This window comes from Galleria mellonella, unplaced genomic scaffold, assembly GCF_026898425.1.
Source record: "Galleria mellonella isolate WM207_F2 unplaced genomic scaffold, CSIRO_AGI_GalMel_v1 utg213, whole genome shotgun sequence".
NCBI lineage: Eukaryota > Metazoa > Arthropoda > Insecta > Lepidoptera > Pyralidae > Galleria > Galleria mellonella.
The window spans coordinates 3,698,300-3,715,073 of NW_026442039.1; the positions used below are offsets into that span (position 1 = coordinate 3,698,300).

Sequence of the window (16,774 nt, forward strand, 5' to 3'; positions counted from 1 at the left end):
GGTACTTTGTAAAATTCATTACTTTTATAATGTTGATTAGTAGTATTACATTTAGCATTTTTTTTTAATGAAAATTATATGATAGTGTCTATATGTATTGATATAGAAAAAGATACAATCAAATTCCTGTACAAATTTTAAACTTACATAAAACTGCTTCGGTTTTTCGTAGGGTGTAATTAGAGTCGAATATTTATTGAAACTATGAAACTGCCCGTCTCTAGTTCTAAACGTTATATATTTATAAAATATGCAAGCACATTTTGGCACATTTGACAACATTGATTGGAAATTGAGTGCTTAATTTGATTTCTTTTTTGTAGTGTAGCTTTTTCAATATTTGATTGTAGGTGTATCTTGGCTTTTTTGTATATCAATGCTTATTTATGACATTTAACAGAAATCTTATACGTAAAGAACGTAAAACGTAATAAAACATTACCTACTAGCTGACTCACTTCCAGAAATTGTTTGTTAGATTTAATTTATCCACGTTCTAACTTTCCTGTTATTAATCACTAATGATATTGCCAAAATTTACCCTTCCAAATGTCTTGTTGAACTTTGTTACACACTTTTGGATTAATTAAATGTATTAATCGTTATGGGAGCGACGGTACGGGAGAGGGGCATAGTATGAAGTCACAGGCACACAAAACGGACAAACAAATCCCGACTCCTTGTAACAGTTACCATTTTGCATTTTGTTAAATTTACAGTCGTGTTGTTCGATTAAATTTATAAAAAAAAGTCGCCATGCGTTTTTTTTTTTAATATCTAATAAGTTTAATCTGCCCATTCTCGCTCTATGTAGTATGTAGTAAAAGGCAATAGTTTAAGCCTTGCTATTGCAATTATCTCCTAGTTATGTAAGACATAAGGCATTATCTCTTACACTGTTCTTACAACAAGTCACAAAATAGGTATTATGTGTACAATATTTGAATAATTTTTTTTAAATATTTTTCTTGCAATAATGTCTGTCCCAATATTGAATTCTAATTATCATGAAACTACAAATATGTTATACCTAGAATATTTTAAATTTGTTCTCATTCCTTTAATACTCTGTTATTAATTATTTAAAATCAAACGCTTCACCTTATTTACTTACAGCTTTATTCGTTAAATAATTTAAAATTTTGCTTAATGTACAGTTAAATGACATTACAGATTTAATGTTTCATTAAAGATTTTAAAATGTTAACAAGTGATAAAATTATGTTTTGTCTTTCTCTAACGCTTCTGATGGCGAGATGGGCTTCGAATCGTATGGATATAAATCAATGCTTTGAACGTGAGCCCTGACTGATACTCCCGGCGGTACCCCAAAGTAATCCTGACCTATATTCCTAATGATGGTGGTACCCGGCTTTGTGTGATGTATATTAAATCCTATTGCAAACTGTGGCGTGTTTTTGTCTCCTTTCCCGTCATCATAACCATCGCTGTCATCTTTATTATTGGCTGGCTGGAAAGGTTTTAGAGGCACATAAGGTTTCTTCGTTGGCCTATAAGGCTTGCTGGTGGGCCGACCCGGTTTGCCTGTAAATTCGTAATTATGTCTAAATTCTTAGGCTGTGTGCTGATTGCTCTGTGCTGCGTGCCGTAAGGTGTTGGTGTAATAAAAACCAAATTGGTTGTGAATAATATTTATTGCATTCAAGCAATTCTTATAATTTATTAAATAAGTCTAGTGCAATGCATTTCTACCTCTGGGCAAGTCGACTGAGACTCAGTGATCTTGATCAATTTTAAAAGAAGCTTCAGTTCTTCTTTCATTGAAATCAAAAGAAAATAAAGCATTTATCGTGACTAGTAAAAATGTCCGCAATAATTTTTTTTATGGTAAAAAAGTTTACGATGTAACAAGATCACTAAAGTCAATCACCTTGCCGTCGCCGTGCTAGTCATCACCTGGTCCTTTTGTTGGCTTGTTGCTCCCGCCAAAACCTGAGACATCTTCGTCGACGTAGCCTAAATCCGCACTGCCCTGACCAAAGTCGGAGCCTTGGTAGCTGTTACCGTCGTCATCACCGTCTGAACTACCCCCGTTACCACTAGTGGAACTACCGCCGGATGTGCCGCTACCAAATGTGCTGCTGCCAAAATTGCCACCAGAAGTGCCACTGCCATAACTACCACCATTAGTGCCACTGCTGAACAATCCACTTCCAGTACCAGTGCTAAAGGAGCCACCACTGCCAGTGCCGAAAGAACCAGTAGTGGAACCACTGTCAAAGTCGCCACCAGTTGGTAGACTACCATATGAGTTGCTTCCTCCAGAACCAAAGCCACTACTTCCGCTACCAGATCCACTACCATTTGGTCCAGTAGAGCCAGTCGACCCTGAACTGGGTTTGTTTGGTCGTTCTTTGTCGTTGGAAGGGAACGGTGGTGGCTTTACATGCCCTGACGCCGCGGTGCCGTCTGGACCTAGAAATTAATGGAACTACTTTATTTCTTACAAATGGTTAAGCCCTATAATTAAGTATATTTATCGCTCTCTCTCTTCTCTCTCTCTCTCTCTCTCTCTCTCTCTCTCTCTCTCTCTCTCTCTCTCTCTCTCTCTCTCTCTCTCTCTCTCTCTCTCTCTCTCTCTCTCTCTCTCTCTCTCTCTCTGAGTGTGTGTATGTGTGAGTGAGTGTGTGTATTCAAATCTTAGTTTAAATCTAAATTTGTAACAGTTACCTATTTGTTAAATTCTTGTTTTTGATTAATTCTATACTGAAGCGAAAGTAATGATTTTTATACATCTACTGTATGTATGATTATAGCGTATAAAGTAAAAACATGTAGGCATTAGATTCTAATAACGTAGTTTCATATTTTTTTTTTATTCCTACCTTTAAAAACATCATCAGCGCCGCTGTCATCAGGCGAAAATCCTGTGGAGGCAGCAGCTCCCACAAAGTCTGGGTCGTAAGCGCTTGGAATGGTGGGGAAGAATGATGGAATGTAGGGATCCTTGTTATTCTTCACTATTCTGTACCCGATACCGGGTCCAGCTATGTAATTTACGGTTCTGTAGGTAACAAAATAAAGTTGAATTAAAGTAATATCTATTGTAATAAAATATGTATAAAGTTTTCTTTTATCGGTAATATATAAATATTAACGAGGTTAATAAATCACTACTACAGCATAGTAGCAGGTACGTTTCTTTACGTAAATGCGGTCCTGGATTTAATTCTCGGCTGGGAATAATGGAGATTTCTAAATTGATTCAAATCCGAAAACAAAAATCGGGTTGGAGTGATTTTAGATATGCCCTCGCGATTTGACTGGTTTATTATGAACCGTATGATTATGTGGCAAATAATAATTATTTAATTACCTTTGAACTCCTTTGTCGTCTAAAAATGTGTACGATCCTCTTACATTCCCATGCGAGTCGCTGCTTTCTGTTCTTCTCTGATCTGGGCCTGCTGATATGAACCTACAAAATCATTTTAAATTACAATTCAAGAGTAGAGAAAGCACTGGTTATAGAAATTTATTACGTGTCCAATATTTTTTTTTAATTATAAATTTAAAAAAATTGTTTGTGGTTAGGATTTTTATTTCTCTTAAAAGGTACCAGTAGAATATCAGCATTGCGCGTACTCCGTAGCCTAATGCTGAGTTGATTACCCTTTTACTGTTGCAGTACATAAAACTACCTACGTATTTATGTTTTGTTTCTAAGTTTGAAATTATGTGCTAGTGATGGTGATGAAACAATTTAATCCAAAATTGATAGGAACCAAAATTAAAATGTGAAAAAAGCTAGGTTTTAAATAAAAAAAAAGACATTTTTCCCTCTTGCTGTGGTCTGGCGAATATTTTAAGAGTTGTTTATGCCCTAAATATATAAGTAAATAATTAAAAATAAAATATACAGTACATTTAAAAGAAAAAAGAATAATCCTATTGCTTTTCTCGAACGTTCGATTAATTATAATATAAAGGAACTGAGACTTTTTAAGAAATAATAAAATTATCATCTACTGTCTAACTTTATAACGTGATCTGTTTTTTCTTCTCAAACTTTTAGTGTAACCCATAATAGTAATTATTCTTTTTAACTACGTAATTATTAATATGTTTGCATATATTATAATAATAATATATAATAATGACATATTACCTGTACGAGCCATCTAAACCCCGTTGCACTGCCGTTCGACCTCTCGGTCTGGTCTCCCCTCTTACCAGCGGCGCTCGGTGAAAAGGTGAGCCTATAACGTTGTGGCTGTCTGGATGAGCTGAAGACACGTGGAAGCCTGTATCTCTGCCAGCTATGTAGGAGACATCGTGACGTTCGCCCACGTCATCCACAAACGAGTAGTGGCCTAGTACAAAAAATAAAGGCATAAGTCATTACAGTTAAAGAGAGTGGATCGCTTCAATCTCGGAAACGGATTGTTAGTAATGGAGACTGAGAATCCCATTGCTAGCAATATACCCAACCAGGTTGTACTCCTCGCGGTTTCCCCTGAAAACTATCATGGTTAATTCCTGATGAATTCATCATGATGGGCTAACTGACCTGTTTTCATTCTCACCTATCACCCTTCACTGGTGCTCCGCCAACGTATCCCGTTAGCGCAGGCGGGGTTACCATACCATTTTCATCCATCAAAAAAAAAAACTCTGTGCTCTTTATTTGATATCTCCGTTAAAAAACTACGTAGCGAATGATCTTCATATCTATACGCTAATCCTGAACAAATTCTTAAATATTCTGTTGGAGTTGTTGCATATTTTTGTGTTAGTTTTTTGTTTATATGGTACATTTAATTTTATTTTGTCTGACTAAATTTTATGTTCTATTATTTAAAATTAATCAGACCTATGGGCCTCAATGGTAGAAAGGTTCGTTGTACGGGCAAACGCAGTATAAGACAACTTCTTACTAAATGGAGTGACGACCTCAAATGCATTGCAGGGGGGCAGTGTATGCAGGTAGTTCAGGACCATTCCTTATGGCAGTCTATGTGGGAGGCCTATGTTCAGCAGTGGACAGATAATGTCAGATGGTGATGGTCCACAATATATACTACAATAAAGCCTTAATTTATAGCTGCTGTTTAAATAACAATCTTACCTTTAACGTCGCCTCTACTGTCAGCGTTCTCGTTCTTGGAATATGTTCTCGTGTCGAACTTGAAGGCATAGCTGGGGTCCTCGTTAGGATCGAAATATGGATCGTCCTTATTACCGATTGGACCCCGAGGTCTTTGATCCAAGTCCATTTTTCTGTGTATATTCGCGCCCTTTGCTCGAAATCTATACATACCGAACTACATGTTAATCAAAATTGTATGTTTTCAATATAAAATTAAAAAATATTCGTTCAATTATTACTAACTTTTAGCCGCGACTACGTCTGCGTGATCGGGATATATTTACTGATCGCGATAAAAATAAAACCTATGTCTTTCTCCATCCCATATTGTATATGTATAACAAATTTCATAGTGATTGGTTCAATTGTTAAAACGTTAAGAAGTAATAAACAAACAAACTCACTTTCACATTTATATTATTAGTAAGGATATTTTATCTACACAATAGAATGAAATGATCGGAATCTAGAATTCTTATGTCTATGTCTTCTGCCGTCAGCTCCTGAACGTGTTTTGATTAGAGGTTTATTGAAGCCAAAGTCCGACATAAGAGGCATAAAATCTGAATCCTCAGGGATTATTAAAACTTATGTGGATTACTACGAACGCTACATTACTTGAAATCGGTAAAATCTACCGTGTCTTTCATTTAACGGTCATCCATTTTCAACAAACTTCAAAAAGAAGGACGTTCTCAATTCATTTGTATTTTTTATGTTTGTCACTTCATAACTCCGTCAGTTGTAAACTGATTTCGAATTTTTTTTTTTTTATTTGTAAGGATACACTTCTAGTTTGGATCCATAGATATTTTATCATAATCGGTTAGGTAATTTAGTTTTTAGATCAAATTAACTGGTTCTGTCACAATTGGAGTCGCTTTCTTTCGTCTTCATATATCATTAAAAATACCCTCTGTTCGCCAATGTAGCAGTGTAGAAAAAACAAACAATTCATACTGAAATTTAAAACAAGTACAGCCGATGAGATTCGGATATTGCTGAATAACTTACCCTCTAGGTCCAGCGGTGTAAACCGTCTCTTTCACGGTATCGGTGGCAGGGTCACGGGCGCCGAAGCGGCCGCCGACCAAACCGTTCGCATTGCCGTGTGCTAAATGGTAGCTGGCACCTCGGTCCTTGTTTGAGTACCTGAAGATATAATGCCATGTATATATAAAGGGATACATTTACAGAGAAATAATCATGTTAGATTAATTTATACGGTACAATAATGATATGTTCAAGATAACACTCCAAAAATATGCGTATACAGCATGATCAAATCATAAAACACGTATATAAGCATAATATAATGTATGTATCAAACAATAATTTAACTTATTTACAGATTTACAACTACAAAGTACATACATAGATAATCATACATATATGTACCACAGCGTATATTTTACATTTTTATATAATATTTTATATATAGGTACAATAAAAGAGATTATTTACTAACTGCAGAGGAAAATAATACGCATACGTCGTGACTAAAATCATTGAACTTCTAACCAAATACATAAATTTTTATACCATCTCGATGAGCACCACCATGCTGAACATTATTGTAAGACCGATACATTCTTAAAATTGGATTGTGAAATGATTACTTATTGTTAATTATATATATATATATATATATATATATATATATATATATATATATATATATATATATATATATATCGTAATGGGTATCGTAAGAGGCGACTAAGAAAACTTAGTGGTAGAAAGATAGGCAGCAGAGTCCCTCTTAAAATATCATCAAAAGCAAACTGTGGTTGGCAATCCACCTGCCAAGCATGGCAACTACTGACAAAACCCCCCAATGGTAAACTGCAATTTGTATTTTTTTCTTTATTTAATTAGCATGCATAAATATATTAAAAAAAAAACTGTATTTTTAGTACCACTTAAACCTCTTGGTTATCAATAGATATAGTATCTCTAGACATAGTATAATCGAATCGTTATCGCTAGCGAGTCCATATTATAGCGATATGCGCTGTCTTGTTCTCTCATGTGAACGCTGATCGAAACGATTCCATAGATAGATTCGTTTGTACCTTGTCTGGGAGAGCTGGGTACAAGTGATAAGCGATTTTATTTATATTGTATGCAAATTTTACAACATATTGTACTTAATTTTTTTTTATACAACTTAGAATGGCAAAGAAGCTGACGGCCCACCTGATGGAAAGTGGTAACCGTCGCCTATAGACATGAGCAGTACCATGGACATAACAGAGTATACTGTTTCGCCCATGATACCCCACATGCGTTGCCATTCCTGAGGACTCAGATGTTATTCCTCTGTACCCTGTAAATCCACGCCATATCCCGCCCTTCAAACCGAAACACAGCCATGCAAACACAACTGCTTCACGGTAGAAATACGAATGGGACAGAGGTACCCAAGCAATCGACTTGTACAAAGTCTCTCTCTGGGAGCACCTCTTATAAAGTGTATTATAAATATTATCATATATTAATAATAAATCTCGCAGTAATCCTATATGTTCACACAATGAGTGCTTTTTGTTAGCAATTACTATTTATTAATTTAACAGAATTTGATGTTAAGTGACACTGTTGACCATTAGTAGACTCTGTTCATATACTTTCGAATTTGGTCATTTATGCATTTTTATATAAACCTTTAATTGTCCACCGCTAAACATAGTCCTCTCTCATAAGGGGAATTTTGCCAGTAGTTGCTACGCTTAGCAGCGAATGGGCAACCGCAATTAGGTTTTTAGAGATGTTTTAAGAGGGACGCTGCTGTCTATCCTTCGGCCATTAAATTCCCTTAGATGACATCCAAAGGAAAGAACATTTACAGATCTTAAAAAATTAAATCATATTTAAAAAAATATTAAAAAGTAACGACCCACTTGTATCGTAAAATCTTACTGATAATGTATGACTAGCTTTTTATAAATGAAAGAATTTTTAAAGTTTTTTTAAATATTATTTGAATTTATCCATTACATATGAAAAATCAAATCTTTCCCCTTTATATATTCGATTATCGATCTTCATTGATTTACTTTCTTCATATCAGCTGATAACTGTCCGCTGCTGAACATAGATCTCCCCAAGGGGAGTTTTGCCAGTAGTTGCCACGCTAGGCGGACGCATTGGAAACCGCAGTTAGTCTTTGGTTATGTTTTAAGGAGGACGCTGCTGCCCATTCCTGGATCATTAAGTTTCCAAAGTTCCATAGTTATAATACCCACGGGAAAGAAAGGGGTAGTCCATTCTGTTCCGGAACTACACGGCAATGATTAACTATTCATTATATCTTTTATCAGGTATTTAGAATATAGTTAGATGCACAAAATATCTAGTAGGCCTCCCGCTTGGTGGGTTTTCCAGTAGTTGCCATGCTTAGCAGACGGGTTGGCAACCGCAGTTAAGCTTCGAAAATGTTTTAAGAGAGACTCTGCTGCCCATCCCTCGACTATTAAGTTCCCTTAATGGTCGAGATCTTCCACGACACGCATGGAAAAGAAAAACGGGGCCCAATCTATGCTGGAACCGTACGGCTATAATATTAACAGAGATATATATATTTTTAATAATTAAATAATTGACACATGTATTTAAAAAAAGCCGATCAACTGCGAGTTGGACTCGCGCAACGAGGGTTCCGTACAAAATCATCAAGTTTATTTTTTTTTTGTGAAATAACTACAAATTTGCAATTTTCGGATTGTTTCCTTTACTTGTGCTACATGTCATTGCTTCTTGCCAAATTTCATAATTCTAGGTCAACGGGAAGTATTCTATAGGTTTTGATTCCCTTTGTGAATGTCAAAACATGCGATGTAAACGGCCGTATCTTTTAATTAGGTCAATTTAGAAGCTTGATTTTTTCTCTTCTTTAAGAAATTGATTGATACCTCCACGCGTTCCTAAGAAAAGGGTCTTGACAGATGGACGGACGGACGGATGGACAAAGAAGAGATCCTATGAGGGTTCCGTTTTTTCCATGGAGATACGGAACCCTAAAAACAATAATAAAATAAAATACAATAAAATGTAATTAGGTTCTTAGTGTTATCTATGTCCTGAGTGTTCTCAAAATTCAAACAACGCCCATTAAATTAATTAAAGAGAATTAATTTCATACTAATTAATAACTCAATTAAAAAATAGCCGAACAATTACAAATAAATCACATGTAAAAAAAGCAACAATACAACAGATCATTAGCAATTAATAATTTGTCCATCTGTCTATCTATCTACATGTTCATAATAAATTAAAACGCTACAAAAGCGTTTCTAATTGTTATAAGTTTTGGAATTAAAGTCCTCGGGGTCTAGCATGAAAGGAAAATCCGAATTTTCAGACTCAATTTCGTGTTTTTGTTCATGCGGAAATCGGCCCAGTAAACAGAACTTAACATTTACTTTATCATAAATCTTACCATAAAAGGCCAAAGAAATGATATAAAATATCTAATACTTTTAAACGGTATGTATCATGTACTTTTAATATCAAATATGTGTTTCGTTCAATCTCAAAATTTCGGAAAACTATTAATGACAAGCCCTCTGATTGCATAGTAATTAATACCAATGCTTTGTAATTTCTTAAAAACCTAATTTTGAAAGGAATCAAACAACAAAACAACGAAATCCCTTAAATTAATTCAAATTAGATGAACTGTTCTGACTGTTATTTACTAGCTGTATCCTGCGGCTTTGTCCGCGTAAATTAGTAAGTATATAAAGTATCCTATGAGCTAAGTTAGAATATAACCTACCCGTGTACCTAATTTCATTCAAATCTGTTCAGTAGTTTTGTGTGAAAGAGTAACAAATATCTATCTATTCATCCACACATCATTATAAACCTTTGCATTTATTGGATTTTTTAATATTATCAAGTGTCTAATCATAAACATTTATAAAATTTTTACTTAAATATTAGGTTGAAAAATTTTGCCTTCCAAATACTCAATAGGATTCGAACCCGTATCTCACAGCTATTCAAACTGAGTATGAACTTTCAATTATAGAAACCCATATAATTTCATTTACGAAAAGCTGTTTCATAGAATTGATTATAAAAATATATACGACCAAAATTTTAAATTAAAACATCTTTTTTCTTTTATTTTTCTATTATTTATTTCCATTTTATCGATATTTCTCCGAAATATTGATTCGATATATTAATTAGTGCGTAGTTACCCAAAATCAAAGGATCCATCCGTGTTCACGGTGTTGTAATCACCATCATTCGTCCTGGACTTTCCTGGGATCACCTGAGTCCTCGCTATAGCGCACACACACACAAATATCACACTATTCTGAGTCCAAACCATTTTAGCACTTATTTTAATTAACTAACATATCATGTCTTAGCACACGCTGTCTTCAATCCAGGGAGTATGGGGTATGACTATACCGATAAAAAACAAAGGCCCTCTTATATATGGCGCTAAAAATGAACTCCGAACGGAGTCATACCGCGTGAAAACGACCGGACGTCATTGTTATTAAATTTAGGTTCGAACTCCACTGTGCGGAGATTCTGTGATTTTGGAATAATTTTATAGCAAATGAAGTTGTACTATAATGTAAAATTTTCACCTGACTTCAAAAAGAAGAAGATTTTTAATTCGATTGTAATTTTTATGTTTCTTACCTCGTAACTGTCCTAGTTCCAAACTAAATTTGGAAATTATTTTTTTATCTGAAAGGGAATCGGTTCAGTTGTTTAAATAAATACTTCTAATGTATTAACCTGTATTCGAGCAAATAAAGTTATTATTCATTTATTAATTTTTAGATCAAAATAACTGGTTTTGTCAAAATTGAAGTAGGTTTTTTGTGGGACACAATCTTTTTATACTATTTATTAGACAGTGAGATCTTCAAATACTCTCTTACGCTTTAAAATTAATAAAACATAGATCTGTTTATGTTTACAGGCAATTATTACTTTTTTTCATCAGGGGCCGGTCAGTTTGTTAATCATTTTAAGTATCACAAAAAAGAAAGACTGTAAGGGACCTGCCAAAATTAGCAATGACGAATTATTAATCGGAATTATAATATAATGATGATAAATATGTAGATCGTTGAAATAATTGCCAGACATACGTAAATATCTAACAACTCATAAATCTTGATTACATGCATCTGTCCAAAATTATATAAGGTAAATATAATAATAGTATATATAAGGTATATATAATACTATTATGTTATATTTTTAAAACACTTTGTTTTCAATTTGATCAAAAATAGGTGCGTGTTGTTAAGGATTAATAAACAAATATTTTTAATATTATCTAATAAGAATTTTGGCATAGAATAGCTTAATACATAGCTTATTTTCTAGTATAGTATAGAGCTGTTTGTGTGCACAATCGTATATCGTGGAGATGCGGCTACCAGATACTGAGGGCCGCAACATCCTTTGTTCCGCCCGCACCAGGAACACATCACTATATTTATGAAAATCTCAATACATACATATATTTTGGAAAATAATGAATTACTTACTGGTACATAATACCATTTTCTCTTAAAAAATAAACTTAAAATTACATCTAAAACATCTAAATGGATAATTTTCCTACAAATGCCTTAACAAGAACAGTCTGTTCTCAAACGACTTCAAAAAAAGAGGTTCCCAATTTGTTTGTACTATAAAGTTTTGTTAGGATTGAAGTCTGAATACAATCAGTGAAACATAATACAATCTTATTACTACTCCATTATCATATTAGTTGTTAATAGACCACTGTTGAACATAGACCTTCCTATAAGAGGAGTTTTGCCAGTAGTTGCCACGGTTGGCAAGCGGGTTGCCAACTGCAGTTCAGCTTTGATGATCTTTTAAGGGCAACTCCATGCCTCATAAAAAATATATAGGTTAAAAATATGCATTAAAAGTCTTATCTCAATGTCCAAATGTTTTAATATAAATAGATATAGTAGTAATCACTATATTATATAAAACAAAGTCGCTGTCGCTGTCTGTCCGTCCCTATGTATGCTTAAATCTTTAAAACTACGCAACGGATTTTTAAGTTTTTTTTTTAATAGATAGAGTGATTTAAGAGGAAGGTTTATATGTATAATACATACATAATATAGTAAAGAAACACTGATAATTTTAGAGGTTTCTAATGTGGTGTGATGTAATGTGCATCCGTGCGAAGTCGGGGCGGGTTGCTAGTAGTAAATATTTAGAAATTGAAGCTATGTAATTATGTACAAAACAAGCACAATATATGGAATGTCCCATATATAAAAGATGAACTGTTCTCTACATAATTAATCGCTAATTGTTTTACAAATCTATGATTTTCTTAATAAAATGTCTAATTCAGTGTATGGAGTCTTAACCTAAAAGTACAGTTACTACGCGGCTGCGTGCTTGCTACTTGCAAGCCACAATTTTATCGTTACGATATAATAAGGGAGCAAATTATATGCATTTGTATAAAGATTTTTTTTTTAGTTATTGAATGGTAACCCTGCCTGCTCAGGGGGAAAGGGATTATTAGTAATGGAGACTAAGAATCATATTGCTAGCAATATATCCAACCAGGTTGACCTCCTCGCGGTTCCCCCTGGAAACTATTATGGTTAATTCCTAATGAATTCATCATGATGGGCTAACTGGCCTGTTTTCATTCTCATCAATTACCCTTCACTGGTGCTTCACCAGCGTATCCCGTTACCGTTCCATTTTCACCCATTAAAACAAAAACATTGCCTGCGCTATCGATATTTACTGGCGGGGCACCAGTAAGGGATGATAAGTGAAAATGAAACAGGTCAGCTAGCCCGTCGTGACAAATTCACCAATGACTTAATAACAATAGTTTTCAGAAGGACCCACGAGGAGGTCGACCTGATGGTTTATTTGAAGGTATATTGCTAGTAATAGAATTGCTAATTCCAATTACTAACAATCCCTTCCCCCCATAGTTTGGTTGTACGTGGACAGTGTCTACTTCATATACACGGTGAAGGATCTCCACTCATCCAGATAGATAGGAAGGAACTTTAGCTTGTGGCTATGGTTTTGGAGAGATGTGGTGGAAATCCATAGTATGATGGCATCATGGAGAGGCACAGAAATTTAACCCTTCTTTGCATGATTTTTTTATTGGTGAAATAAATCAAGGTGATATAATTCATCTTCAAAATTAAAGGAAAAATGGTTAAAAAAATTTACAGCTATGTTTTTTTTCTGCAATGGACATTAAAAACGTATCCAGATGCGATTAATTTAAAGGGAACTTATTCTTTTATATAATTTTTGGGCATTAAATGGACACTCCCACTATTATGCAAAGAAGGGTTAATATCGCCTTAATAAATTTACTATAGATTTTGTTCCCCTATCACATCCTTACAGTAAAGTAGTGCAGTACAGTAAGATGCTACGATAAATTATAAAAGAGACCATACATAATTTATGGCTGTGACGTGTTTGGAGGCCTTAAGTAAGTCATGCTCAATAAAATGTCCTTGCAAGTTGCTTGAGTCGGGTTATTGGGTTCCCAAAAATATGATTGAGCGTAATGATGGCTGACTCATCCGTCATATTTGTGAACGGGTGTTGCTTGTAGGGACTGGTCTGCTTTGGTCACTGTAACTGATTTATTTTATTTTTTTTTTTTTAATTATCGTCATCGTCACATCAGCAATGGTCCATTACTGAACATAAGCCTCTCCCTTGGAGAGTTTTGCCAGTAGTTGCTATGCTTGGCAGACGGATTGGCAACCGCAATTCGGCTTTTAGAGATGTTTTAAGAGGAATGCTGTTGTTCCTGCCTAGCCCTCCTTTAGTCGCCTCTTACGACACCCACGGGAAAGGAAGGGGTGGCCTATTCTATATCGGGACTACACGGACACGGTTTAAATTACATACAATATATTTTAAATTTTAAGATCTAATACTGCTTAGTAGTTTGTATTCACACAAATTCATAATTTGTATAATTAAACTTTTTGAAAAAAGCAACAGCTGAGTTTTTAGCTCTTTCTTCTTGGCTGAAATGGTGCGCCGAATGTTTGATAGAATCATGGAAAAATAACAATTCTAAAATATTCAAATCTAAGTTATCTTGAATAACATTTCTTTCTTTCTATATCAATTATAATTTGGTACTTTTTCCTTTCTGCTATTATACTAACAATGCTAATTAATAAAACTTAATGTAGTTAGTTAGTTATTCTTATAAGAAGAGTTCCTTTCTATTACCGTTAAACTTGTTCAAAGATTAAAAAAAATTTTGGTACTTTTTTTTGCTCAGAATTGTTTTCTTCTAAATCCTAGTCAGTATAAATAATAATAAGTATATTTCGCACTTAACCTCGCAATTGGACCATTGTACGTGGGATCTAGCAACAAAAAATGCATTAAAATTGCAAATTGATATAATCACAATAATTAACTAACATTGGGTCATTATCAAAGTTACAGGATGTTAAGTGAGCACAGATATATCTAATTATTTACACACCATACCATATTTATTTATTTATTTATTACATCCACTGGGTGAGCCTTACAGTCTTCCAATACGCTTACCCAGGAAAGCATGAGTACAATAACATATAAAAAGGAATATTACACAAAAATATTAAACAAAAAATAATACAAAAATATTAACCGTTAATGGTCCACTGCTGCACATAGGCCTCTATATTGGGGGGTCTGCCAGTAGGTGAATTTAGAGAGTGCATAACACCTAAGTCCTCAGGAATGGCAACGCATGGGGGGTATCATGGGTGAAACAGTATACTCTGTTATGTCTATGGCACTGCTTATGTCTATAGGCGACGGTTACCACTTTCCGTCAGGTGGGCCGTCAGCTTGTTTGCCATTCTAAGTTGTATAAAAAAAAAGGTGTCATGCTTTGCAGACGAATTGGCAATCGCAGTTAGGCCTTAGGGATGTTTTAAGAGGTATATATAGGAATTTCATCAATTCAGTATTCATATTCCTTTGGCAAATATTGTTTACTTTTGATGAATATGTGTCTAAGTCTATAGCATTAATTCAGATTTGGGATGCATTTTCATTAGGCCGTGTAATTCATTCTCCATAACTAATTAAATCAACTAAGGCCATCTCAGTTCTGGACAATCATCCGACTCGCCACGCCAGTTTTCAATTAATGACTTAAAGAAGTACCTATTAACAATCCCGCACACTCATACCCCGATATCGGCGTTAATGGATCCCATTCATTATCGACTTAATTAATTTTAACATCCGCCATTTGTTTTACTTCCTTGTCCAATCGTTTGTTCGCTGAGCCTTGTGGATGTTGTACAATGCTGTAATAAATGTCTAATTCTGATGAGAGGCCTTTGAAGGGTGCAGTTCCATTGTTATCCGACTTTGAGATTATACGACATTTCTACAATATTCTAAAGATAATTCCATGAAACTACTGTAATTTTCTTCTCGAAAAAGTCACTCTTTCATTTAATAAATGATTTTTGCAATACGTGTACTATGGGAGTCACAAGTGCTATTCATACCTGTAGGCAATGATTAGTTTCCATCCGGTGGACTATCAACTTATCTTAAATTGTACAATAATTTCCTTCAAAATTTGACATGACCTCTAATTATATCCACGTAAGATACTGATAAATTGCAAAATAATTGTATATTTGTACAATATACAAGCTTAGATTATTTAGATAGAGTGTTTCCGCACATATGTTTCATCAAAAAGAAGTCAACTTTTTCATCTATGTGTGTGAATAGGTTACCACAATATATATTTATTTTATAAGATTATATTGAAAAATAAAAACAATATTTTTTTTTTAATATATAAATAGTGCTTTATCTTTCGTAATAATGTTTATTTTACTGATTTTTTATTGATTACTTTGAACTATATCTGAATATGGATTTAATATGTTTTATTAATAAATTATTGAAAATGGCCGTCGTTTTAATTACTATATGTATATTAATTTGTAAACAATATATATTAGAAAAATTAGCCCACAATACAAATAAAAAAAATATAATCAGATTTTTGTAAATTTAATTACTTGCAGCAAAACAAAGGCGCGTTTTGTTTTACTTTTTTTCATTTAAGAGTTTTTTTACTTAAAAAATACAAAATTAGTTAAATGTAAATATCACTCAATGATGTTTTGATTAATATCTAAATACCTATACAAGCATACTTTAGAATGATGTAGAAAGAGTAAAGATTTGTTGATCCGCTTCCTTATTTAATAACTTTAAATCGACTATTATGAACATTTAAAAAAATAGCCAAATTCTATTTGTAACACTCAAGCGATGTGTTACTAGCAACATTGAATTTATAAGTTTTTATATAAATTACAAACACCTAAATTTCACTAGAAATACTTAACCTTAATTAGTTCAATTAATACATAGCTTAAAAAATATCGCAGTAAAATGGACACATGCTAAGTGATGCTCGTTCCGGTGCGGTCATCTTGTATTATAGTGTCGAATCGTACTCACTCAGATGTGACTCCCCTTTTTAGCTAGACCTCCGCCAGCTACCTCATTTGGACTATCACCTTCACTGCACACGGCTCAACTTACACTGGTCCTAGCTACTGTATATTTGCATCGCGTCCTTCTGTTTCAACCATTGTTTTACGGAAC

At 34.0% G+C, this 16,774-nt stretch overlaps 1 protein-coding gene across 3 annotated transcripts; it reads right to left on the minus strand.

Moving 5' to 3' along the window:
• Window positions 1–1,068: 1,068 nt before the first annotated feature.
• LOC113511753 (mucin-19) lies at window positions 1,069–10,554 on the minus strand. 3 transcript variants are annotated; one of them, XM_031913707.2, is made up of 8 exons: window positions 10,324–10,554; window positions 6,125–6,262; window positions 5,090–5,271; window positions 4,130–4,334; window positions 3,338–3,439; window positions 2,847–3,025; window positions 2,323–2,436; window positions 1,069–1,545 (listed from the first exon to the last, which is right to left on the minus strand). In XM_031913707.2, the coding sequence occupies exons 1-8, from the start codon at window positions 10,455–10,457 to the stop codon at window positions 1,220–1,222; spliced, it is 1,380 nt and encodes a 459-aa protein (XP_031769567.2). In that variant the 5' UTR covers window positions 10,458–10,554; the 3' UTR covers window positions 1,069–1,219. The 3 variants fall into 3 exon arrangements, with proteins under 3 accessions (XP_031769567.2, XP_026751267.2, XP_052750507.1); XM_026895466.3 differs by having other exon boundaries at window positions 1,070–1,545; window positions 1,918–2,436; XM_052894547.1 differs by having other exon boundaries at window positions 1,493–1,545; window positions 1,892–2,436.
• Window positions 10,555–16,774: the final 6,220 nt, after the last annotated feature.